This window comes from Chiloscyllium plagiosum, chromosome 28, assembly GCF_004010195.1.
Source record: "Chiloscyllium plagiosum isolate BGI_BamShark_2017 chromosome 28, ASM401019v2, whole genome shotgun sequence".
Lineage (NCBI taxonomy): Eukaryota > Metazoa > Chordata > Chondrichthyes > Orectolobiformes > Hemiscylliidae > Chiloscyllium > Chiloscyllium plagiosum.
The window spans coordinates 3,036,044-3,063,886 of NC_057737.1; the positions used below are offsets into that span (position 1 = coordinate 3,036,044).

At 43.1% G+C, this 27,843-nt stretch overlaps 1 protein-coding gene across 3 annotated transcripts in view; it reads left to right on the plus strand.

The window, feature by feature from the left end:
- bcas3 (BCAS3 microtubule associated cell migration factor) overlaps nt 1–27,843 on the plus strand; it is a 1,214,579-nt gene that overhangs the window by 17,143 nt on the left and 1,169,593 nt on the right. For all 3 annotated transcript variants that reach the window (XM_043718098.1, XM_043718095.1, XM_043718097.1), the window contains exons 2-4: nt 8,233–8,322; nt 16,778–16,832; nt 24,790–24,865. In XM_043718098.1, coding sequence (XP_043574033.1) covers nt 8,252–8,322; nt 16,778–16,832; nt 24,790–24,865 — 202 coding nt within the window. In that variant the 5' untranslated portion in view covers nt 8,233–8,251. The remainder of the gene's footprint in view (nt 1–8,232; nt 8,323–16,777; nt 16,833–24,789; nt 24,866–27,843) is intronic.

Here is a 27,843-nt window from a genome sequence, read left to right on the forward strand (position 1 = left end):
GGGTGGTAGGGGGGCGTGGACCTGACCAGGTAGTCACGGAGGGAACGGTCTTTGCGGAAGGCGGAGAGGGGTGGGGATGGAAATATATCCCTGGTGGTGGGGTCTGTTTGGAGGTGGCGGAAATGTCGGCGGATGATTTGGTTTATGCGGAGGTTGGTAGGGTGGAAGGTGAGCACTAGGGGCGTTCTGTCCTTGTTGCGGTTGGAGGGGTTGGGTCTGAGGGCGGGGGTGCGGGATGTGGATGAGATGCGTTGGAGGGCATCTTTAACCATGTGGGAAGGGAAATTGCGGTCTCTAAAGAAGGAGGCCATCTGGTGTTTTCTGTGTGGAACTGGTCCTCCTGGGAGCAGATCCGGCGGAGGCGGAGGAATTGGGAATACGGGACGGCATTTTTGCAAGAGTTAGGGTGGGAAGAGGTGTAATCCAGGTAGCTGTGGGAGTCGGTGGGTTTGTAGAAGGTGTCAGTGTCAAGTCGGTCGTCACTGATGGAGATGGAGAGGTCCAGGAAGGGGAGGGAGGTGTCAGAGATGGTCCAGGTAAATTTAAGGTCAGGGTGGAATGTGTTGGTGAAGTTGATGAATTGCTCAGTGATGAGTTGATGAGTGGTCAGATGCATGGCAGATGGAGTTTAATGTGGATAAATGTATGGTTATCTACTTTGGTGGCAAGAACAGGAAGGCAGATTACTACCTAAATGGAATCAATTTAGGTAAAGGGGCATTACAAAGAGATCTGGGTGTTCTTGTACACCAGTCAATGAAGGTAAGCATGCAGGTACAGCAGGTAGTGAAGAAGGCTAATAGCATGCTGGCCTTCATAACAAGAGGGATTGAGTATAGAAGGAAAGAGGTTATTCTGCAGCTGTACAGGGCCCTGGTGAGACCACACCTGGAGTACTGTGTGCAGTTCTGGTCTCCAAATTTGAGAAAAGACATTCTGGCTATTGAGGAAGTGCAGCGAGGGTTCACGAGGTCAATTCCTGGAATGGCGCGACTACCTTACGCTGAAAGACTGGAACGACTGGGCTTGTAAACCCTTGCGTTTAGAAGACTGAGAGGGGATCTGATTGAGACATCTCAGATTATTCAAGGATTGGACACTCTGGAGGCAGGAAACATGTTTCAGCTGATGGGTGAGTGCCGAACCAGAGGACACAGCTTAAAAATAAGGGGTAGACCATTTAGGACAGAGATGAGGAGAAACGTCTTCACCCAGAGAGTGGTGGCTGTGTGGAATGCTCTGCCCCAGAGGGCAGTGGAGGCTCAGTCTCTGGATTCATTTAAGAAAGAGTTGGCTAGAGCCCTCGAGGATAGTGGAATCAAGGGTTATGGAGATAAGGCAGGAACAGGATACTGATGAAGGATGATCAGCCATGATCATATTAATGATGGTGCAGACTCGAAGGACAGAATGGCCTACTCCTGCACCTATTGTCTATTGTCTATTTAAGTGAATGGGCAAAGGTCTGGCAGATGGAATACAATGTTAATAAATGTGAAGTCATCCATTTTAATAGGAGTAACAGTAAAAATGATTATTTCTTGAATGGTAAAATGTTGCAGCATGCTGCTATGCAGATGGACCTGGGTGTCCTTGTGTATGAATGACAGAAGGTTGATCTGTAGGTACAACAGGTAATTAGGAAGGCAAATGGAATTTTGTCTTTCATTGCTAAAGGGATTGAGTTTAAAAGCAGGGAGGTTATGTTGCAGAGCTGTACAGGGTGCTGGTGAGGCAACACCTGGAGTACTCGTGCAGTTTTGGTCTCCTTACTTGAGGGGGCAGAGCAGGTTGACTAGGTTGATTCTGGAGTTGAGGGGGTTGGCTCATGGGAGAGACGGAGTAGACTGGGATTATACTCATTAGAATTTAGAAGAATGAGGGGGAATCATCAAAATATATAAAGTGATGAAGGGAATAGATAAGATAGAAGTAAGGAGGATCTTTCCACTGGCAAGTGAAACTAGGACAAGAGGGTATAGCCTCAAAATTAGGGGAAGCAGATTTAGGACTAAATTGAGGAAGAACTTCTTCACCCAGAGGTTTGTAAATCTTTGGAATTCCTTGCCCAGTGAAGTAGTTGACGCTACTTCAGTAGGTGTTTTTAAAGCTAAGATAGCTTTTTTTTTGAACAATAAAGGAATTGAGGGATATAGTGAGAATGCCTGTAAGTGGAGCTGAGTCCACGAAAAGATCAGCCATGATATTATTGGATGGCGGACCGGGCACGAAGGGCCAGGTGGCCTATTCCTGCTCCAAGTTCTTACATTTTTATGTTCATTTTTAGTAAGCAAGCCCTGTTTTTATGTTTGAGGACTTTGATCCTACTGAAAATTAAATCTGAGGATTAGAACCCAGTGTTGAGAGACAGGTTATTTAATCTATTCAACCAGAAAGTCCTCTTTAAAGTGATGCTTAACATTGTGTAGGTTTGGAATTTAAGGTCATATAGTGCCTTTCACAACTTCTGAATGACTGAGAGGAAGGCATACCTTCCTTTGTGAATACTTGAAGCAGAATGTTTACTACCATGTACCTATCCTCTCATGTACTTAGCCCATTAGATTGACAACTCTGCTGTGGCACTGAGGGAATACTGCACTATTTAGATGTGTTGACCTTTGTTTTGGGTGAGATGTTAAATTAAGGCCCAATCTGCCTTAATTTAAGTGTGCACCTCCACACACATCATTTATTGCATCCGCTGCACCCGATGAGGCCTCCTCTATATTGGGGAGACAGGCCGCCTACTTGCGGAACGTTTCAGAGAACACCTCTGGGACACCCGGACCAACCAACCCAACCACCCCGTGGCTCAACACTTCAACTCCCCCTCCCAATCCACCAAGGACATGCAGGTCCTTGGACTCCCCCACCGCCAGACCATGGCACAACGACGGTTGGAGGAAGAGCACCTCATTTTCCGCCTAGGAACCCTCCAACCACAAGCTCCTGACCTTTTATCTTAGCCTGCTGGACACACTTTCCTCATTCCTGAAGAAGGGCTTATGCCCGAAACGTCGATTCTCCTGTTCCTTGGATGCTGCCTGACCTGCTGTGCTTTTCCAGCAACACATTTTCAGCTCTGATCTCCAGCATCTGCAGTCCTCACTTTCTCCTATAACATTACAGCACAGTACAGGCCCCTCAGCCCTCGATGTTGCGGCACAGTGATTTCAGGGACTAATCTTGTTGCCCATTTCTAGGTTCACTAGATTGATTCCAGAGATAAGGGGTTTGTCTTATGAAGAGAGATTGCTTAAATATTGTTCCATTTTAAACTTTCCTAGGTGATAACTGAGTTTAATAATCCTGTTTTTGCTGCCTGCCCCTCAAGGTTGCCACAGCTTCAATGTTGGTACAGTATCTGGACCATTAATAAGTACCAGGTTAAGTTGAGCTCTCTCTCTCCCTAATGGCTTCCATTACTTGTCAGATCCTTCTTGTATGGCGAAAGTGAGGACTGCAGATGCTGGAGATCAGAGTCAGTCTAGAGTGGTGCTGGAAACGCACAGCAGGTCAGTCAGCATCCAGGGAGTGGGAAAATCAACATTTGGGGCTTTTGCCCGAAATGTTGATTTTCTTGCTCCTCGGATGCTGCCTGACCTGCTGTGCTTTTCCAGCGCCACTCTAATCTTGACTCAGATCCTTCTTGTATGCCTGGTCTGTCTATGCCACCGTATGCTGCCCTTGAAGTGGGTGTGGGGGAATGAGACTGTCACACATTTCCTTCTGGAATGTGTCTTTGCAAAGGAAGTCTGGAGAAAGATGCAGTGGTTTTTGTTGAGGTTCATCCCAAGCAGGTCTGGCCTGTTCCCTGGGATGCACCCCAAAACAAACATCGACTATTTCTGGAGTACCATTAACTCAGTGAAAGATGTTCTTTGGTTTGCCTGAAACTTGTTGGTCTTCCAGAACAAGGAGTTGACTAGATTAGATTAGATTACATTGGATTACATTACAGTGTGGAAACAGGCCCTTCGGCCCAACAAGTCCACACCGACCTGCCGAAGTGCAAACCACCCATGCCCCTACATTTACCCCTTGACCCTGATCAAATGTTATAGAGTCATAGAGATGTACAGCATGGAAACAGACCTTTCGGTCCAACCCGTCCACACCAACCAGATATCCCAACCCAATCTAGTCCCACCTGCCAGCACCCGGCCCATATCCCTCCAAACCCTTCCTATTCATGTCCCCATCCAAATGCCTCTTAAATGTTGCAATTGTACCAGCCTCCACTACTTCTTCTGGCAGCTCATTCCATACACGTACCAACCTCTGCATGAAAAAGTTGCCCCTTAGGTCTCTTTTATATCTCAAGTTTCACAACATCTTTCCGATGGGAAGGAGACCAGAATTGTACGCAATATTCCAACAGTGGCCTAACCAATGTCCTGTACAGCCGCAACATGACCTCCCAACTCCTGTACTCAATACTCTGACCAATAAAGGAAAGTATACCAAACGCCTTCTTCACTATCCTATCTACCTGCGACTCCACTTTCAAGGAGCTATGAACCTGCACTGCAAGGTCTCTTTGTTCAGCAACACTCCCTAGGACCTTACCATTAAGTGTAGAAGTCCTGCTAAGATTTGCTTTCCCAAATGCAGCACCTCACATTTGTCTGAATTAAACTCCATCTGCCACTTCTCAGCCCATTGGCCCATCTGATCCAGATCCTGTTGTAATCTGAGGTAACCCTCTTCGAGGGTGTGTCGAGAGTGTGGTGCTGGAAAAGCACAGCAGGTCAGGCAGCAAATGATGAGCAGGACAATTGACGTTGATTCTCCTGCTCCTCGGATGCTGCCTGACCTGTTGTGCTTTTCCAGCACCATAGTCATGACTCTGATCTCCAGCATCTGCAGTCCCCAGTTTCTCCTGACCAAATGTTGCAGACTGCTTCTTTCCAAGGTCCAGGACTACGTGCTGAGGGACTCACTAAAGCTTGGGACAACTGTCACCAAGGCACAGTGGGGAAAGACCACAGTCTGATATCTCTCTGGTGAAGTTAAATGGTGGTCCGTTCAGTTATTGGATCCTCCTGGTACCTCAGTTACATGTAACTATAATCCTGTAAGAAATGCCTTGGGTTCGTTTGCTGGATAGAGTCAAATTTCAATGTTTGTTTGTTTTCTTCAAACGTTACTGTTTGGTACCGAACTCCTTTAGTGACAATTTTTTTTTTAATGAGTAAAGTACATTTTTGAAATAAAACTATCATTAAGTAGTCATGCATTGCATTTACCATCTCTGACTCTCAAACATTCAGGATTTCCAATTCTGCTTTTTCTTCCTTTGTGCTGATTCTTTTGGGGGAGGAGGATTAAAAGAGAATGAACTAAGAATTTGCAAGAGTGTGCAGAGGGCAAAGGGAAAGAGAGCAAGCGATCCATAAAATATTAAAAGTGGGAGAGGAGCAGGTATAGGAAGGGAGACACTTTAAAAATGCTTTTGACTGACATGATCTCAACAAGGAGGAAAAAATAATCTTACTTAAATTGGCACAATTTCTTGTATGAGTACACATCCTGTGCATCTCAATTTCTCATTTCAAATTTCTTACACCTCCAGTGATCAATTGTCACTCACCACCACAGTACTTAAACTTGGTATTGTACAACTAAAATACTTTCTCCATTTTATTCAAATTTGGAAAAGCGGTTAGGTTGTCTCCAGTCGTCCATTGTTGCAATTCAGACATTGAGTTTGTTGCATCACTCTAAATGGGATAGTCAAATGAAGTTCTGTGGCAACATACTGCCCCAAGTTATTGCTTCTATTATCCTGTAATGTTGTAGAGTGCCTTATCAATGTGAAACTATTCTCTATTTACATTTATAGAGGATAGCATTCACTTTCATGAAGTTGAAGGCGTGTACTGTACCTTTACGAGAGAGTGAATACTGTTTTGCACTGAGAACTTACAAGCATCTGTCATATGACTAGCTACCAGTCTCAGAGTGTACTGGAAAATTGAAAATACGTAACATTTGGCTGTAAAATGGATACCTGAGTTTTGGTTGCTGTTTTGACAGGCTAAATTCGAATTGCTATCAGTTTAAATTATGCCCCAGGATACGAAAACCCAATCGAGTTTGAATTTATTGTTTTTGCCAACCTCAAACCAATGAGATGATCTGATGTTTGGGGTATAAAGCAGCAGGCATTTTGAAAGTTAAACAGAAAGTAACTACCATTGAGAGAGGCTGCCATTCAAAACACTCTCTATCAAAGGTACCTTTTTCATATGAAACACCTTTGCAGTAAAAGAAAGAAGATGATCCGGGGAGATCTTTAGCCAAAAGAAGGAGGACACCAGCTGTGTGGTTTTGAAATTAAGTTGATGTAATTTTGATGCAGGTTTTTATTGGAACAGAATATTGTTACAGCGTTGGAGGCAATTAACAAACATTTAAGTGAAAGGGGGTTTTAGAGTTGTAAATAGTTGTTTAATGCTCACTTTTAGAGTTGAAGAATAAATTGATTTTTTTCTTTAAATAGTGGAATTTGGGAGTTGTCTGTTACTCATACTTCAACGGATCACGAGGCGACATGAGCTTTTCTGGTTGTTTGGTTTAATTAGCAGAAGGGTTCACCATCATGTCCAAACATCACTTTCAAATGATTTTATAAATTTCAGTGAAACATCAGATTCTCTTGCCCTTTTATGAATTTCTTGACTAATGGCATACTATAAAAATCCTGGTTAATGCAGATTATTCCTATTCAGTACTTATGTAAGCTTCTATGAAACAAATATTGATTGTGTTTGTATAGAATAATTTTCAAATCTAGACAAAGTAATAAAATTCTTTATTTCTAAGTATTAGTAACTGGGATGCTGGATAATTGTGATATGGTTGATCTGACTTGTATGGTTTCTGTGATAAAGCTGAAAGAACTGCAGATGCTGTAAATCAGAAACAAAAATAGAAATTGCTGGAAAAGCTGAGCAGGTCTGGCATCACCTGCGGAGAGAAATCAAAGTTAATGTTTTGAGTTGAGTGACCCTTCCTCAGAACCATTTGTAAGCTGAGACTGTCTGTGGTATGCAGAGTCTGGAGCTTCTTGAGACCAATTCATAAACCTACATTGATTTGTGTTAAAATAACAAATAATGTATGTTTACATACAGGAATGTTTACAAATTAGTCATTCCAATGGATCAACACAATGTCATTCTAAATTTAATGCTTGGGTTTGGGTCCAATCCAGACTGACCGATTGAGAGTCTAAGATACACTGAGCATCTTATTAACAACAATGGCACTGCCAAAACAAGGTGGGAAAGGCCTTTGGCACCCTAATCCATGACCCCTTCGACAATTGCCAGCAATATATTATGACATCTGAGGAACAGGAAAATCGACATAGTGGGCAAAAGAATGATTTCTGATGAAGGGCTTTTGCCCGAAATGTTGATTTTCCAGCTCCTTGGATGCTGCCTGACCTGTTGTGCTTTTCCAGCACCATTCTAATCTTGACTCTGATCTCCAGCATTTGACGTCCTCACTTTCGCCTAGCAATATACTTATAGTGATCCAGAGAGAATAAAGATATCCAACCTAATTAACGGGTTAAAGTACCAACCTTATGCTTTAACTCAGAAGCATCATCAGGTTGAGAGTAAAGATTTGCTTGAACAGAATGAAAATGAGCTGCGTACAATTCACAGAAGTCAAATCAATACCCAAGGATTCAGGTTACAGTCAGAAAAATGAAATTGCCTGATCTGAATGTCCAGGACAATGCAAAAAAGAGAATACCTATTCAAATTTAAAAGCAGTTACCAGGTCCAGAAATTCAGGATACTGCAAGAAAGACAGTAATTGTTTTAATAATAAAGCTATCTTACAAGATGGAAATTATTGAGATTAAAAGCCCCCTACATGAGGTTATGCAAGAACTAGTTGAGATGGCAGGGAAGAGTTCCTCTGCTGTATCTCTTCAAAGGTTGTTTAATAATGATACTGGATACTTAATAGAAGAAGCTCACCATTTCCTGGCAGTAAACTCTCTCTTCCTTAATAACCATAGCAGTTACAAAAAAGGAAATGTAGAATCCCAGACTATTTACCTAGATGCTTTTCTGATGGTGTTCAATTCACTACAGTAGTGGTTACAGTTGAGAAGTATTTTGTTGACATTGAAGAACTTTGGGAAGTCCTGAGCTTATGAAAAGTTACAATTACATTCCTTAATGACTGGGCGTTTTTTCAATTTAGGTGGGAGAATTGAGCAGCTATGGCTACAGACTCTCCTCGCCGCCCCAGCAGATGTACAGGTGGAATAATGGTCCGACATCAGGCAGTCACGTAAGGAATATGCCTATTTTAATTCTTTAATACTGAAAACACTTGCTATCTCTTAAATTACATAATAGTCATATAATCATTGAATTGTGAAGTGCCTTTATTCCAAAGCCTTGAAATGTTTTTTTCCTTCAGACACATATTTAATTCCTGCATACAAGCCAGAACAGAATCTCCCTTTACTGCTTTTTCAGACAGTGTATTCCAGATTCCTAACCACTCACTTGGTAAAATGCCTTTCCTATATCATCTCAGCTTCTTTTATCAATCACTTTAAATCAGTGTCCTCTAATTATCCATCAATCATCAATGGGGAAAAAAATCTTCCTATCTACTCTGTTGAGAAACCTTATGATTTTGAATCAATTTCCTCTCAACTTGTCCTAAGAAAAATAATTCTCGCTTCACCAATCCATTCAAATAATCTAAGTCTTTAATTTCTGCTAAAAGCTTCACCTCTTTCCAAAAGTGATTCCCATAATAAGGTGTAGTATGAACCCAACTGATATTATTACGAGACAAGACAGATCCTGGCCAGAAATTTGGCTTGGTAAATCATTTATTTTAACTTTAACTAGGTGGTGTCTCACTGAAACATAAGCATGCAATGGTGCAGATTTAGTTTTAACAATAAGACAGAAGTTTGCTATGCAAGAGAAATAAAGATAAAATAGAACAGTGAAGATAAAATTAAATAAATTACATTTAACACATGTTTAAAAATTTCAGAACACACAGAAAAGTTTAATCCCAACAATCCAAAACACCTTCTTAAGGTACTTATACCAAAAAGAATTTCCTTCTCTATCACCCAGGGAACTTAGTTTAATTGTGGCTATAATTCCCAGAGAAAGGAGGAGAACACACCCCCATCTACATCAACGGAATGGAGGTTGAGAACGTCAAGTTCCTCGGTGTGATAATAACTGACAAGCTGTCCTGATCTTCCCATGTAAATACGATTGTCAAAAAGACACAATAATGCCTCTTCTTCCTCAGGCAGCTGAGGAAATTTGGCATGTCCATAAGGACCCTCACCAACTTCTACAGATACACAATTGAAAGCATAGTGTCCGGGTGCATAATGGCCTGGAATGGCAACTGCTGTGCCCAGGATCTTAGGAAACTACCAGAGGGTGGCCATCATGGGAGTCAACCTTCCATCCGTGGACTTCATTCGCTGCTGCAGAATGGCTGCCATTCATCAAAGGCCCTTCACACCCCAGTAATGATCTCCTACAACCTCTTCCATTGGGCAGGAGATTCGGAAGCCTGAACACATGTACCAGTAGGTTAAGGGACACCTCTTTCCTGGCAGTTGTTAGACTATTGAATGGACTATCTAGCCTTAGATAATGTTAGTCTTGCTAACGTTCATGTCTCTTGTATGCCCTGTGCAATGTTACCTATATGCCTCCGTCTAAATTTTTTGTTCAGTACATCCTTGCTTGCTATGATCTGCTTGTACTACTTGTAACTTGTATGTTCTATGTTCTATGTAAACAAAGCTTTTTACTGTCCCTTGGTACAAGTGACAATAAATAAATCAATCAATCAGTCTTGAGAATTTGTAAGACTCATCCTGGAGCCTTCATACAACTGAGCTTAAATATTCTAAGCTTTAAGTAACTCCTTCAGGGTTTTCACGAAATGCTCTAGTCTGAAACTTCTATTAAACTCCTGACACTCAGATAACCTATTTTCAACAACTTAAAATGTATTTTGCTCTTTTCAGGAGCAATTTCTTTACATATGCAATTATAACTCAGAAGCGTGCACTTCAGTCCAAACTGAAGCAAAAATACCTTTTTCTCCGCAGCTTTGGGTGTTTGTCTTCAGACTAGAAGATTCCAGAATCTTCCACATGATAGATTAATGCACTCTATTGTTTATTTTGTTCACTCACAAACTCTCCCATATTCCTATTAGCCTACAAAAATATCTGTGTCAGACTTCAGTTGAAAAGACATCAACATGGCTACAAAAATACATATAAATTAAACATTAAAGCCCATCAGGTATACACAACATCCATACATCATGAGTTCAAATTTAAAAATCCAAACAAAAAAAATTATAATATTTATAAATCTCACGCCGTATGTCACCAGTTCGATACTCCTGTTGAGATCGAGCCTCTGAACATTCATCAGAACTTCCTTGCTTTTGCATTCTATGCTTATATTTATAAATCTTTCTCATCCTGCCTTTCCACCCTCAATGATTTGTGTATGTTTACCCCCAGGTCCCTCTGCTTTTTGTCAACTTTTATAATTGTTTTCTATATTTTCCATTTTAAAAATTTCTTGATAGCTCAAAACCTTAAACATTGGTAATAAGAAGTTGAAGGGTCTTATCTTGCACTTATCAGAGCCAGGATATAAGAAGCAGACTTGGAAAAAAAAGCACGAGAAGAGGGTGTTAATTGATTGGTCTATCATTGGCCTAAAGATGCAGCAACAACAATTAACTGTCAATATTAATTCTTGAACCAGGCAGGTAGATTCTGATTGGCCAGCAACCTGTATTATTTGAGAAGTCTGCCAGTAAGTTCTCGACTACTATCTTCCAAAAACCTACATTCACTGGTCACCATATGAACTGGGACTCCTTTAGTCCTACCCAGCCACGTGGTTACTCTGAAGGACAGCACATGCTGGTTGTATGTTGGAGGTCTGCGTAACAGCAGGAAAGAATAGAAGGAATGTATGTGATAACATCGATTTTATTGGCAACCTTGTCTTCTTAAATAATTTTCTATTTTCTTTCTTTATTCTTTCTATTAAAATGTATCACTTCACCCCATCTGCATTGAATTTCATCTGCCACATATCTGTCCATTCCACAAGTGTAGTGACTCTTCTTCTTTAGGAGAAGTTCTGAAGAAAGGCCACCGAACCCAAAATGTTAACTTGGCTTTCTCTCCACAGACGCTGCCAGACATGCTGAGTTTCTCCAGAAATTTCTGTTTTTGCCAATTGATACTCTTTATTGATTGTTAAATGTCTTGTTAATGGCACAACTTACCTCATTCCTATTCAGGCTTCCTTCGTAACAAATTACTAAGCAGTATAGACATTGGGAAAATTCATCAAGGAAAGCAAGCACATGCCTAGTGGATCCAGCTCGCTGCTCGCTCCAAAACATCTCCATGTTGACTGTGACCAAACTGGAGCCCAGAGCATGATACATAGGCACCAGCTGCACTCATTCCTCCTCCATGGACATTGACATTGAAATCTATCATCCCAACAAGACCATCCTGGCACTTCCACTATGCACTGACATGATGGTCTAGAAGCACAAACTTGCATTGGAGAGTGCACCACCATTTTGTATTAGAAGCTGCAACAGGGATACTTTGTGCACGAGGACAAGCACCCAGCTTGCACACTGCAGTTCACACCCAGGCTACATTCTCAGGCATATTCACTTGCTCTCTTAGCATTCACTAATTTAGCTTTTACCTACTTGCTCAAACCATCCCTACCTTGCATTACCATGTCATGCTAATTTGCACAGTCACAAAAACAGGCAGCTTGCTATGCTGCTAAGCCATCTTTAGTCTAGGAGACACACATCTTGCTGTGAGATAGTATGCTACATCAGTCTCACAGCCTTGTGCCTTCAGGGGAATGTTACTGCAATGCTTGTGCAGTAAGTGGGTAACCATGAATCCAACTTTAATAAGAAGGTAATACTCATCATTCAGAGGATCCTGGCACAGTACATCAAGGGAAGACTCCCACACTAATCCTGCAGCTCTACCAAGTTCAGGTGTCCAGTCATGGGAGTCTCAGTTGGGGTTCTGTGCTGAGGCTCCGGGTTGATAGTGTCAAGGAGATGTATGGACACAGTCAAGGGTCTAGGCACAGGCTGTTTGATCATGTTGATTGAGGGGGTTGGGTCATGGTCTGTCTGTTGGGTCCATCCTCAGAAACTGAGTGGGATCATTTGGGTTGGGGATGAAATTGCCACTGCAGCTGTCATCCTGAGTCTTGACATTTTAGAGCCGTGGGACTGCAGCCTTCAGATTCTGGGCAAGGGTACAACACAATTCTGAAGAGCGACAACAGGGTTTTGAATGGGGTAATAGTGGGTGGGTGGATGTAATGAGGGAGGGATGTTTGTTCATGATCAATAGCACCTTGGCTTCAAGGGGAAAGATGTGAGTGACCACATCAACGTGGGTACTCATATCACTGATATCGGAGGGGTAGGTAGGTGAATGTGAATGTGTTTGCTGGGGACTTTGGAAGTGTGAATCTTATGGAATTAATGGGATTGGCCACGAGGAAGGCAGTGTGCACATTTGAGGGGAGGAGCCACTGGAAGAGGAAAGCACATTTTCCATCTTGCTGGAATTCGAAAATACATATTGGGAAGAAAATGGCTGCAATCACACTCTGAGTGGGTGGGGTAAGTGACTTCACCCTGTGAGTGAGGGGGCTGCAGCACACGTCGTTCATTTGGCTCTTAAAGGGGAACAACATAGGTCAATGGACTGATAAAAATCTGTTAGACAAGCTTATAGGCTGCATACTCCTAGCCATTCAACAGCATTGTCCCTCTCTGTAGGTGTCACCTCCCTGGCACAGCCATTGGTAGACAACTGTTTGGCAGCAATATATTTGCATACAGAGAGACTTAAACAATAGGGATCTTCATGTTGGACGGCCAAAGCTGCCAGTAGCACTCAATTCCATGTGTATGTATTGTTCTCCATGTTTGTACCTTATGTAGTAGGCTCTCGGTGGAAACCACAATCCACGCAACCTCTTGTTATCTGTGAACTGCTGCTAGATGTGACATTGTGCTGAGTGCCTTGACAGAGACACTCAAAAACAGATGCATGAAAGTTAATGTCAATAATGTTTATATGTAAAGTTTTAAAAACAAGATATCTTTCTTCACCCATGCTACCAAAGTGCACTCAATGTTTTCTTTTTTCTCTCCTCCCATTATATCTACATTCACTCTCTGGTTCTGCAGCTGGTTGAGCTCTGATATAGAGGCCATTGACTCTGGAGATGTGGTAGGGTGAACTGGGTTATTGGATGTTTGTTCTTCTGTCGCCATGTCTAGAGGAGGCATCTGTACTGGGCTATAGGATCTCGTTCCTCTGTTGCCATGTTTTCAGTCCTGGGAGGGGTAAAAACTACATCTAATGACTGTTGCCAACCTGTAAATAGAGGCAGAAAGATGCTCACGTGACTCATTGGACTTCTGGGCAAGGTGGGCCATTACATCCCATGTACCTGTCTGTAGCTGCTGCTTCTTCTTGTGCACTTATATGAAGTACCTGATTGCCAAAACCACAACAACATTAGATCTGACACCAAACTCATGGTGTATAAAGCTGTGGTGGTTCCTGCCCTCCTATATGGTTGAGAGTCGTGGACTATCTATAGACACCTCATGGACTGCAGCAGTACCAACAACACTGTCTGCACAAGATCCTGTGAATCAGCTGGGAAGGCAGATGCACCAACACCAACATCTTGACTAGGCCAACCTCCTCAGCATCGAGGCAAGGATCACTCTTGATCGGCTCTGATGGGCTGGGCACGTTGTCCGCATGACCAATATGAGATTCCTCAAGCAGGCGCTGTACTCCCAACTCTGAAACAGCAGGCGAGCCTGAGGTGGACAGAGAAAACATTTCAGGGATTCCCACATGGCCTCACTGGTGAAGTGCGGCATTCTCATGACACCTGTGAATCACTGACCAAAGACAGTCCAAAGTGGAGGAGGAGCATCCGGGAAGGCATTGAGCACCTTGAGATTTGCTGTTGGGAAAAAGCGGAAGCCAGATGAAAGTAGAGTAAGGAGTGCGCTATCAAACCAACTGTCAATCTATGATCACCTTTTGCCACAAGTGTGATAGAGTCTGCGGAAACTGCATCGGACTTTACAGCCACCTAAGTACTCACTCTGAGAGTGGAAGAGTTATCCTTGTATACAAGGGACCACTAGTGATAGTGGCCTCCTGCAGTGCTACAAGTGCCAGAAAAAATATAGGCCATTTTATTTTTTGCTTGGAACAATAAGAAAGAATTTCTGAAAGAAGGCTCATCTGGCAAGATGGACTCCCTGAAGGAGTTGATGGAACCTTGTACCAGTAAGCAACTTTGTTGAATGGTGGCAAAAATAGACAGAATCACTTCATGGATCTGAATCTCTTAAGTGCATTGTGTCCAATGGGAACCTATTGCAGACACTGAATTTTAAACGTTTCCAACCACAAGGTGGATGTAATATTAAGATATTAGTCCAGCTAATGTCACTGGATATTGATTTTTGTTGTATAATGGTGTAAATGTAGCCCAATTTCAGTCTTTATTTATTTCCCACAGTTCAGGTAGCCCCGAATTAATTAATTACCTTCCATCTAAGCTTTTCCTGCTCAGATGGAAGGTAATTTTCTGGATGTAACAGTTTATATAAGGCTGGATATATCTTTTCCAGATTAGAACAGTTGATTCCTTTGAAGGAGTCTGTTCTTCAGTTCCATAAATGTTTTTTATTCTTATCTGGACATCTGAAAAAGTTCAGAAAAAGCTTTGCTGCTGCTTTTTCTCTACCATCGTTTTATCTGACCTACTTGGATGGAATGTGTTACGTGCATCGGTGTGAACAGGCAAATGCAGGGAGCACTTGGCATGTCTATAATATATGTACCCCAGCTCACCAACTTCATTACTTGATTAAATTTGCTGTTAATGTTTTAAGCTGAAGAATTGACATTTGAAGGAGATTGTGCAAGAATCAGTGCCTTTAGTAGAACAGGCATAGAGCTTTAATGCAGTCATGTGAGCTGTCTTGCTCCCTCTCTCTATGTCTATTTGTCTTTCTCTCTCTCTCTCTCACTCACTCACTCACTCACACACTCACTCTCTCACTCTCTCACTCTCTCACTCTCTCACTCTCTCACTCTCTCACTCTCTCACTCTCTCACTCTCTCACTCTCTCACTCTCTCTCTCACTCTTTCTCACACACACGCGCCCACACACATTTAAAGGCAAAGGAAGATAAAAGAACTAAAGGAAAATAGACAGTTTGGAGTCCTTTGGGTATCCTTCAGGCATGAGTTTTTAAACTGTGACCAAGGTTGGTTAGCTAGTTTCTTGATAGAGTCAGGAATAACAAATGTTGTAGTTATTTTTAGGCTATTTGATTCTCTGGTGCTTCTTTCAATCAGCCAACCAGGTCCTTTTCTTCTTGCAAGAGACAGTTGTCTTAGCCGTCATCAGACCTGATTTTTAATTCCATCTCGCTTGGTCCATCAAAAAAAATCCTTAAAATAAAAGGTATTTATATATTTCACATCTGAGGAGGGTATAGCATCCAGGCTTCTAAATACTGCAGATGTTTCGTTTCCAACATGTGAAGACTTTCATAATGGTTTAAATCAAATTGGAGAGGAGGACCTTTTCACGCTTCCCATGGGGTCAGAATTGATTTCACTGCTCATAGGGGAAATTCTTTCTTCCAGCTAAGTCAATCTTTGGTCAATTCCACACTGATTCTCATGAAACTTGGCAATCTGTGTGGGCCAGGTTATCCCTAAGGCCATTTAAAGTCAAGTGTTTTGGTTCTTTTTTAAGAATTGTTTCTGTCCATGAAAGTCCCAGTTATTTAATCAGTTGCCAGCATTTGGTCCATATCCCTCAAAACTCTTCCTATTCATATGCCCATCCCGATGCCTCTTAAATGTTGTAATTGTACCAGCCTCAACCATTTCTTCTGGAAGCTAATTCCACACATGCACCACCCTCTGTGTGAAAAAGTTGCCTCTTAGGTCCCTTTTAAATCGTTCCCCTCTCACCTTAATCCTATGCCCTCTAGTTCTGGACTCCCCTACCTCAGGGAAAATACCTTGTTTATTTACCCTATCCATGCCCCTCATAGTTTTATATATCATCATGACAAATGATGAACTCGCCAGGAAAGTATTCATTTAACAAACATATACTTAACTCGTTACTGGCTGTAGTTTAGGGTTGCCAACCCTTAAATAAAGGCCTGGAGTTTCCAAGATTTGAAGATTAGCCTTCAGAAAGGTGTTGGTACAACATTGCAGGGTATAATTTTCTTTGCATATTTTGGTTTATTCATTAAAAAAACTATTGGAGATAGGGGAAGAAAAGATTTTTGACTGAGCCAAGAACCATTCTAATGGGTAACGAATCTTTCTGCTTTCCACATGGTCTGGGGATGTGGTGCACTATGAAGATCTAGTGGTGAAAATATAGAGATGGTGTGGTGGTCAGAGGCAGAGTGTCATGTGATGAAACCTCCTGAAATTTATGCCATCAGAGCTGACATCCCCATTGCATAGAATTTGAATTTTGTTTCTTTAGATCCAGAAACAAAATCTTCTAATGTTCTCAGCCATGGTTGCATTCTTTTAAGACAATTTTGAGCTCATCATTGAATTATTTTTGTTATTTACAGGGAGCAATCATATATGGAGAGTGTTGTCACCTTTCTGCAAGATGTAGTCCCACAGGTATGTGATATAATTATGTAAATTCTTTCACATACAGTATTCCATCTGTGCTGTATTCTATTGCAACAGAATTTCTCAGGTAAAAGCAAACAGCAAATGTTGTAAATCTGAAGTAAAATTAGAAAATGCTGAAAATCTTAATTAACTGAATCAGCATCTGAAATTGTTTCAAGAAAATATGCGGGAACATTTCTGCCCAGAATGATGGAAACACTGTTTATTACGTTTTCTTTAAGTTGTTCCACCTGTGTGTATTTACAACTTTTTTTAAACTGTTCATGGGATGTGAGCATCACTTGCTAGGGCAGCACATATTGCCCATTCCGAATTGCCATATTTAGTAATTTACACAATTGGGAGATGTCTTACAATCGAGAGTGTGGTGCTGGAAAAGCATAGCAGGTTAGGCAGCATCCGAGGAGCAGGAGAATCAACGTTTCAGGCATAATCCCTTCATCAGGCTCCTGCTGATTCTTCTGCTTCTTGGATGCTGTCTGACTTGCTGTGCTTTTCCAGCACCACACTCTCAACTCTGATCTCCAGCACCTGCTGTCCTCACTTTCTCCAAGGAAACATCTTAAAACCCTTTTCAATGTGCACTGCACTTAGAGTCATAGTCATAGAGACATACAGCATGGAAACAGACCCTTTGGTCCAATTCGTCCATGCTGACCAGATATCCAAAACAAATTCAGTCCATTTGCCAGCATTTGGTCCATATCCCTCAAAACTCTTCCTATTCATATGCCCATCCCGATGCCTCTTAAATGTTGTAATTGTACCAGCCTCAACCATTTCTTCTGGAAGCTAATTCCACACATGCACCACCCTCTGTGTGAAAAAGTTGCCTCTTAGGTCCCTTTTAAATCGTTCCCCTCTCACCTTAATCCTATGCCCTCTAGTTCTGGACTCCCCTACCTCAGGGAAAATACCTTGTTTATTTACCCTATCCATGCCCCTCATAGTTTTATAAACCTCTGTAAGGTCATCCCTCAGCCTCTGACACTGCAGGGAAAACAGCCCCAGCTTATTCAGTGTCTTCCTATAGCTCAAACCCTCCAACTCTGATAACAGCCTTGTACATCTTTTCTGAACCCTTTCAAGTTTCACAACATCCTTCCTATAGCAGGTAGACCAGAATTGCATGCAGTATTCCAATAGTTGCCCAACAAATGCCCTCATCATGACACCTCAACTCCTATACTCAATGCACTGACCAATGAAGGCAAGCATACCAAATGCCTTCCTCAGTATCTTCTCTACTTCAGTATCATCATCTCTATCTAAATTAAACCCCATCTGTCACTCCTCAGGAATCCTGAAGAAGGGCTTGTGCCCAAAACGTCGATTCTCCTGCTCCTTAGATTCTGCCTGACCTGCTGCGCTTTTCCAGCAACACATTTTTAAGCTTTGATCTCCAGCATCTGCAGTCCTCACTTTTTCCCATCGGATCAAAGTCTTGTTGTACGCAGCCCACTACACCTCCACATTTGGTGTCATCTACAAACTTGCTAACCATACCTCTGATGTTTACATCCAAATCATTTATATAAATGATGAAAAGCAGTGGATCCAGCACCGATCCTGGTAGCATACCACCGGTCACAGGCCTCTAGTTTGTAAAGCAACTCTCCACCACCACTCATTGAACGCCTTACTGAAATCCACATAGATCACGTCCATTGCTCCGCTGTCATCAATCCTCTTTGTTACTTCTTCAAAAACTTCAATCAAGTTAGTAAGACATGGTTTCCCACGCCACCTTGACTGTCCCTAATCAGCCCTTGCCTATCCAAATACATGTAAATCCTGTCCTTCAGGATTCCTCCAAAAACTTGCCCACCACTGATGTCAGGCTCACAAGTTTATAGTTTCCTGGCTTTTCCTTACCACCTTTTTAAATTAGTGGCACCATGTTAGCCAACCTCTGGTCTTCTGGCACCTCCCTTATGGCTATCGATGATACAAATATCTCAGTAAGGGGTCCAGCAATCACTTCCCTAACTTCCCACAGAGTTCTAGGGTACCAGATGGTTCTGTGGTTAGCACAGCTGCCTAATAGCGGCAGGTACCTGGGTTCGATTCTAGCCTCTGGCGACTGTCTGTGTGGAATTTGCACATTCTCCCTGTGTCCTTTGGGTGCTCTGATTGCCTCCCATAATCCAAAGTTGTGCAGGTTGGGTGAATTTGCCATGCTAAATTATCCACAGTGTTCAGGGATGTGTAGGTTAAGTGCATTAGTCAGGGGTAAATGTAGAGTAGTAGGGGAATGGGTCTGGGTGGTTTACTCTTTGGAGGGTTGGTGTGGACTAGTTGGACCAAATAGTTTCCACACTGTAGGGATTCTATGATTTTATGACCTGATTATGTCCAGGGGATTTATCCACCATTGTGCATCTAGTTCACCTTCCTCTGTAATATAGACATTTTTCAAAATGTCACTATTTGTTTCTCCATGTTCTATGTCTTCCATATACTTTTCTACAGTAAACACTGATGCAAAATACTTGTTTAGTATCTTCCTCATCTCCTGTGGTTCCATACATAGGCTGCCGAGCTGATTTTGAAGGGGTCCTATTCCCTCCCTAGTTATCTTTTTACCCTTAATATAGTTGTAGAATCCCTCTGAATTCTCCTTAACCCTATTTGCCAAAGCTATCTCATTTCCTCCTTTTGCTCTCCTGATTTCCCTCTTAAGTATACTGCTACTGCCATTATACTCTTCCAGGAATCACTTGACTTCTGCTGTCTATACCTGACAAATGCTTCCTTCTAATTCTTGACCAGAACCTCAATTTCTCTAGTCATCCAGCATTCCCTACACCTACCAGCCTGGCCCTTCACCCTAATAGGAACATTCTGTCTCTGGACTCCCGTTATCTCATTTTTGAAGGCTCCCTGTTTTCTAGCCATCGCTTTACCTGAGAACATTTCGTCCCCAATCAACGTTTGAAAGTTTTTACCAAATACTGTCAAAATTGGCTTTCCTCCAGTTTAGAACTCTAACTTTCAGATCTGGTCTATCTTTTTCCATCACTGTTTTAAACTAATAGAGTTATGGTTACTTCTGGCAGGTATGTGGCATTAAAGGAATTAGTCCAAAGTTATACCCTCCTCTCCAACATGCTTACTTTTCCCTGTTCACTAGTTTGAAGCTGTTGTCCTGTGAATGCCATTCCACTCAGCATAAGCCTTGCAGATCTTAATTTCAGTCGCACATCCTAGTTCTTTAAATTTCCCGAAACTTTGTCTCTTATACTCGCTTTCTTTCAAATAGAAAACTAACCCATAGAAGCACTCTGGTTGATTGTTAACATAATCAACCCCTCTGCTCTTCATAGTGGCACTACTTTGTTTTTAGAATCCCTACAGTGTGGAAACAGGTCCTTCGGCCCAACAAGTCCACACTGACCCTCTGAAGAGAACCCAGCCAGAGCCATTTCCCTACCACTCGACATTCTACCCTGACTACTGCACCTAACCAACATAACCCTGAACACTATAGGTAATTTAGCTTAGCCAATTCACCTAACCTGCACATCTTCAGACTGTGGGAGGAAGCCAGAGCATCTGGAGGAAACTCAAGCAGACACGGGGAGAATGTGCAAGCTCCACACAGACAGTCGTCCGAGGCTGGAATCAAACCTGGGTCCCTGGCGCTGTGAGGCAGCATTGCTAACCAGTGAACCACCATTCTGGCCTCTTCCTTGTGGAAGACTAGTTTGTCCTTCCAAAATAGTATCTGTCTTGCTTCTCTCTCAGTAGAATCTTTGAGGCATGCAGGAAGTGAGGAAGGAAGGGGGAGTCCTGGAAAACGAGAAGGGTTGTCATTGGGACTAATTCACCTCATTTTCCTACCTCTAGCTAAGTAAGTTTCAGGTGAGAAGTCCGAGGGATGGTCATCTTTTCTGCCTTTGCTTAAGACCCTGAATGATTAATTAACTCCAACTTATGGACCTATTCCCACTGGGCTGCAATTTTCTCAGCTTCAGGTTGGACAAATTAAGTCCCTCCATCTGCACTGATTTGTGTATGATTGTGAGCATTGATGTGGGACAAAGATATGAGAGAGAGAGAGAGAGAGAGAGAGAGTATATAGTGCTGTGAGGTCACCTGTAGTGTGACATAAACCTAAGGTCCCAGTTGAGGCTATCCCTATGAGTACCGAACTTGGCTCTGCTCAAGCTAAATTTGTTTAATATTACATTCCATGACACTGAAGTCATGTTGCTATAAATTCTGTGTCTTATGATTTTGCTGCACAACCACCTGATGAAGAAGCAGCAGTTTGAAAACTAGTGCTTTCAAATAAACATGTTGGTCTACAACCTGGCGTTGTGTGAGTTTTAACCCCAATCCAACTCCGGTACATCAAATCTGAATTATCCTTGCTACCTTTCTTAAACAAAGGGACAACATTAACAATTTTCCAGTCCTCCGGGACCTCACCTGTGTTCAAGGATGCTGCAAAGATATCTGTTAAGGCCCCACCTATTTCCTCTCTCGCTTCCCTCAGTATCCTGGGATAGATCCCATCCAGACCTGAGGGACTTGACCGCCTTAATGCCTTTTAGAATACTCAACACTTCCTCCCTCCTAATGCCGACTTGACCTAGAGAAATGAAAGATCTATCCCTAACCTCAGCATCCATCATGTCCCTCTCCTTAGTGAATACTGATGCAAAGTACTCATTAAGAATCTTACCCATTTTCTCTGACTCCAAACATAACTTCCCTCCTTTGTTCTTGAGTGGGCCAACCCTTCCTCTAGTTACCCTCTTGCTCCTTATATATGAATAAAAGGCTTTGGAGTTTTCCTGCTTGCTAAAGATATTTCATGACCTCTTTTAGCTCTCTTAAATTCCTCGTTTCAGATTGGTCCTACTTACCCGATATTCTTCCAAAGCTTCGTCTATTGTCACTTGCCTACACCTATGTATGCTTTCTTTTTTCCTCTTAACTTGTCTCAGAATTTCATCTGTCATCACAGTTTCCTAATCTTGCCATTTCTACCCCTCATTTTCACAGGGACATGTCTGTTCCTCACTCTAATCAACCTCTCTTTAAAATCTTTCCACATATCAAATGTGGATTTATCCTTAAACAGCTGTTCCCAATCCACATTCCCCAGCTCCTGCCGAATTTTGCTAAAGTTGGCCTTCCCCCAATTTAACACTCTTCCCTTAGGACCACTCTTATCTTTGTCCATGAGTATTCTAAAACTTATGGAATTGTGATCAATATTCCCAAAATAATTCCCTACTGAACCTTCAGCCACCTAGCCACGCTCATTTCCCAACACCAGGTCCAGTATGGCTCCATCTTGAGTTGGGCTATTTACATATTACTCTATAAAACCCTCCTGGATGCTCCTTACAAAATATGCTCCAACTGAATCTCTAACACTAAGTGAATCCCAGTCAATGTTGGGAAAATTAAAATCTCCCATCACCACCACCCTGTTAGTCCTACATCTTTCCATAATCTGTTTACATATTTGTATTTCTATCTCACACTTGATGTTGGGAGGCCTGTTATACAGCTCCAACATTGTTACTGCAGTCTTCCAATTTCTGAGCTCTGCCCATATTGCCTCACTGCTCAAGTCCTCCACAGTGCTGTCCTTCAGCATAGCTGTGATATTCTCTCTGACTAGTAATGTAACTCCTCCAACCCTTTTACCTCTCTCTCTATCCCGCCTGAAACATCTATATCCTGGTATATTTAGTTTCCAATTTTTCCCTTACCTCAACCAAGTATCAGTAATAGCAATAATATCATATTCCCAGGTACTAATCCAAGGACTACGTTCATCGCCTTACCTACTACACTTCTCTCATTAAAACCAATACACCTCAGACCACCAGTCCCTCTGTGTTCATCTTCCGCTTCCTGCCTACTCTTCCCTGTAGTCACGCTGCCTTTATTATCTGTTCCTTACCAGGCATTAGTTATGATCTCCTTACTGTCTACTACCCTTCTCATTTGGTTCCCATCCCCTGCCACATTAGTTTAAACCCTCCCCAACAGCGTTAGCAAAAACCCCCCCAAAGATATTGGTTCCAGTCTGGCCCAGGTGTAGACTGTCCAAATTGTAATAGTCCCACCTCCCCCAGAACTGGTCCAAATGTCGCAAAAATCTGAACCCTTCCCTCCTGCACCAACTCTCAAGCCACACATTCATCCTGCCTATTTCTACTCTGCCTAGTATGTGGCACTGGTAGCAATCCTGAGATTACTACCTCTGAGGTCCTACTTTTTAACTTAGCTCCTAACTCCCTAAATTCTGCTTGTAGGATCTCATCCCATTTATTACCTGTATCATTGGCGCCTATATACACCACGACAGCTGGCTGTTCACCCTCCCCCTTCAGAATGTGCTGCAGCCGATCTGAGACATCCTTGATCCATGCATCTGGGAGGCAACATAACATTCAGGAGTCTCATGTTCGACCACAGAGCCACCTGTCTACTCCCCTTACAACTGAATCCCCTTCCACTCTTATTCCTGCCCCTCTGTACAGCAGAGCCAGTCACGGTGTCATGAACCTGGCTACTGCTGCCTTCCCCTGGTGAGCCATCTCCCCAACAGTATCCAAAACAGTCCAAGGGAGATGACCACAGGAGACACCTGCACGGCCCTCCTGCTCTTTCTCTGCCTTTCGGTCACACATTCCCTTTCTCCCTCGGCAATCCTAATCTGCGGTGTGACCAATTTGTTAATCGCGCTATCCACGACATCGCGGATGCTACACAGTGAGTCCATCCTCAGCTCCAGAGGCGTCATGCAGTCTAACAAGAGCTGCAGCTGGACACACTTCCTGCACGTGGAGTGAGGAACATCAGCCGTGTCCCTGAGCTCCCACACTGAGCAAGAGGAGCATAACACGGGTCTGAAATCTCCGGCAATTTTTACTGTGGAGCCCAACTTAATCCAACTATAATATCAAATAACAGATAAATGATAAAAGAAAAAATAACATTTTTTTACCAATCTCATGGTAAAAAAGAAATAGAAAAACGTTACCTTTTCAACACGCCACAGTCGTGTTTTAGTTAGAGGAGGAGGGTGGACGGGAGACTCTAGTGTCTCGGGTTCAGCCACTGCCGGAATATATCGTTTCACTCACCGTCCCAGAGCACACTCAGCCCCTCACTCTCCCCACTCCCACTCAGCCCCTCACTCTCCCCGCTCCCACTCAGCCCCTCACTCTCGCCGTTCCCACTCAGCCCCTCACTCTCCCTACTCCCACTCAGCCCCTCACTCTCCCCGCTCCCACTCAGCCCCTCACTCTCGCCGTTCCCACTCAGCCCCTCACTCTCCCTACTCCCACTCAGCCCCTCACTCTCCCCGCTCCCACTCAGCCCCTCACTCTCGCCGTTCCCACTCAGCCCCTCACTCTCCCTACTCCCACTCAGCCCCTCACTCTCCCCGCTCCCACTCAGCCCCTCACTCTCGCCGCTCCAACCCTTTTACCTCTCTCTCTATCCCGCCTGAAACATCTATATCCTGGTATATTTAGTTTCCAATTTTTCCCTTACCTCAACCAAGTATCAGTAATAGCAATAATATCATACTCCCAGGTACTAATCCAAGGCCAAAGTTCATCTGCCTTATCTACTACACTTTTCGCATTAAAACAAATGCACCTCAGACCACCAGTCTCTTTGCATTCATCATCTGCTCCAAACCCACTCTTCCCCTTAGTCATGCTGACTTCATTATCTGTTCCTTACAGGCTTTAGTTACTTCCTCCTTACTGTCCACTAATCTCCTCATTTGGTTTCCATCCCCCACAACCTTAGTTTAAACAAATTGACAGGTAAGACTAGGTCAGATGGGGATGTCTGGTCAGCGTGGATGAGTTGGACTGAAGGGTCTGTTTCTGTGCTGTATGACTCTTTATGTATAGTGTTAATTTTTGTTTTCTTTTCATCAGTTTTATTTTTTTTTCAGGCATACACTGGCTCATCTCCAACGGATGAGAAGGAAAAGATAGTCTGGGTCCGTTTCGAAAAAGCTGATATTAATGGTAAATGCAGTTTTTGATTTTCAATAGCTCTTTGCCCCTATTTTCCTGATTAAAATAATACCATTAGGATTCCTGTAAATTAGGCTTATCCAATGGTGGCCTGTGAGCTGAAATGGAGCCCTCCAATGACTTCTTTGTGGTCTGCCAGCATATTGTTCAAAATATGGTTAGTGTAACTGGAAGATCATGCAAGAATCTACTCCTCCAGTAGAGGCCATTTTTCTTCTGTATTTGTTTCTGATAGTGAGCCTTTCAACAGCAAATACCGGAGAAAAACACTCTGTCATTAGTAGAGAAGCGAGCAATACAGAATGCTTGGTTTAACTCAGCTGGAGGCCTGGAGCTGTGGTGGTAAGTCTGCAGAATGTTGCCCAAGACAGTTATTTGGGATAAACAGAAATGAGAATTGGGTTGCTGGCTGGCTGGCTATTTGGCAAGAGATTGGATATTTGGCTGACTGGAGGAAGATGGGGAAATAATGAAATGTGGACAGATTGGGGAGGGGTTGGTGGGCGACAAGAGATCATGAGTATGGTGGTTACAGTAACAGCATGCCCCAGGACTTGTTGGAATGTTAGACCAAATGTGTGTTGGTACCTTCACAGCCATCCTGTACTGCACCTCGGTGAGACTAGTTCATAAACTTCCCTGAATCAGTGACCTTCCCAGGCCAATGTGAGTGAGTGAGTGTGGGTGAATCAGTGAGTGAGTGACTGCAGATGGATAGGTGAGTGAGTGATGCAGGTGTCTTGGCAAGTGATCAAGTGGGGGTTGGTTGATGAGTGAGTGAGTGTGGGTGGATTGGTGAGTGAGTGAGGGAGTGAGTGCTGGTGAATTGAAATGATTGTCATTGTTAGTGATTGTGGGTGGATTGGTGAGTGAGTTCAGGTAGATTGATGAGTGAGTGAGTACGGGTGGATTGGTGAGGGAGAGAGTGCGAATGGATTGGTGAGTGAGAGAGGGAGCGAGTGCTGGTGGATTGTTGTGATTGTCGTTAGTGGTTGCAGGTTGATTGGTGAGTGAGTATGGATAGATTGATGAGTGAGGGAGTGAGTGCGGGTGGATTTGTAAGGGAGTGAGTGCGAGTGGATTGGTGAAGGACTGAGTGCGGGTGGATTGGTGAATGAGTGCTGATGTTATAATGTGATTGTCATTGTTAGTGATTGCTGCTGGATTGATGAGTGAATGAGTAGGGGTAGATTGATGAGTGAATTGATGAGTAGATGAATCTAGGTGGATTAGTGAGGGAGTGAGTGCGGGTGAATTGGTGAGGGAGTGAGTGCAAGTGGATTGGTGAGAGAGTGAGTGCAAGTGGATTGATGAGAGAGTGAGTGCAAGTGGATTGATGAATGAGAGTACGAGTGGATTGGTGAGTGAGTGATTTCAAATGGATTGATGAGGGAGTGAGTGCGAGTAGATTGGTGAGTGAGAGTGCGAGTGGATTGGTGAGTAAACGAGGGAGTGAGTGCTATTGGATTGATGTGATTGTCGTTGTTAATGATTGTGGGTGAATTGGTGAATGAGTGCAGGTAGATTGATGAGTGACTTAGTGAGTGTGGGCAGAGTGTTTGTAAGTGAGTGAAAGTGTGGATGATTGATGAGTCAGTGAGAAAATGTGGGTGGAGTGATGAGTGAAAGAGTGATAAGCAAATGAGAGAGTGTGGATGAATTTCTGAATGAGCGAGTGAATATGTGGATTGGTGAGTGAGCATGTGAGTGTTGGTGGATTGGTGAGTGGATGAGTGAATGTGGGCAAGTTGGTAGGGTAGGTGGGTACATGAAGGTGGGTGGGTTGTTGTGTTTGTATGGTTGGGTGCATATGGGTGGATCAGTGAGTGTGTTTGAGCTGCTCACAGACCCACACTTCTGCTCCTCCTCCCTCCCTAAAAATCTCTTCACAAAGCAGACTGGTAGAGTACTAAAGGTAAAAACAACGACTGCAGATGCTGGAAACCAGATTCTTGATTAGTGGTGCTGGAAGAGCACAGCAGTTCAGGCAGCACTAAAACCTAAACTAAATTGCACCTGCTTCCAACCTCCCACTTCAATGTGAATTCTGTCAAGCCCAGCTTGATTGTACTCCACCAGAGATGAATGAAAGTCGTTGTTAGTTAAACTTCTTAGGTTGACCATAGTCCCAGTCCCTTCCCTGGCGATCAGGACTTGTCTTTGGCTCAGCTTCTGATCTGGAAAGGTTAATAAAAGAGCTATTATTAATTAGATCTGCTGCTAGGCGCTTTTTAATGGCTACTTATTGAAATTATTAAAATTTATTGTTTTGAAACTTTTTTTTCTGTAACTCATGTTTAACATTGTGGTGAAGGATGAGATTTCTGAATACTTGGAAGTGTATGATAAGATAGGGCAAAGTCAGCATGGTTTCATCAAGGGGAGGTCATGCCTAACAAATCTGCTAGAATTCTTTGAGGAAGTAACAAGCAGGTTAGACCAAGGAGAGCCAACGGATGTTATCTACTTGGACTTCAAGAAGGTCTTCGATAAGGTGCCACACAGGGAGGCTCCTGAGTTGAGAGTGTGGTGCGCGAAAAGCACACCAGCTAGGCAGCATCCAGGGAACAGGAGAATCAATGTTTCAGGCATAAGCCCTTCATCAGGAATGAGGTTTGTGGGCCAGAGGTGCTGAGAGATAAATGGGAGGGAATAGGGCTAGGGGGAAGATAGATGGGAATGTGATAGGTTGATGAAGGTGGATGGGGGGGGAAAGGTGATAGGTCGAAGAGGAGGGTGGAGTGGATAGGTGAGAAGGAAGATGGACAGGTCAAGAAAGTGGTGCAGAGTTGGAGGCTTGGTACTGGGATAAAGTGGGGGGAGGGGAAATGAGGAAATGCACATTGATCCAGTGTGGTTGCAGGGTCCCAAGATGGAAGATGAGGCGTTCTTCCACCAGGTATTGGGTGGTTAGGGTTTGGTGATGGAGAAGGCCCATGACCTGCATGTCCTTGGTGGAGTGGGAGGTG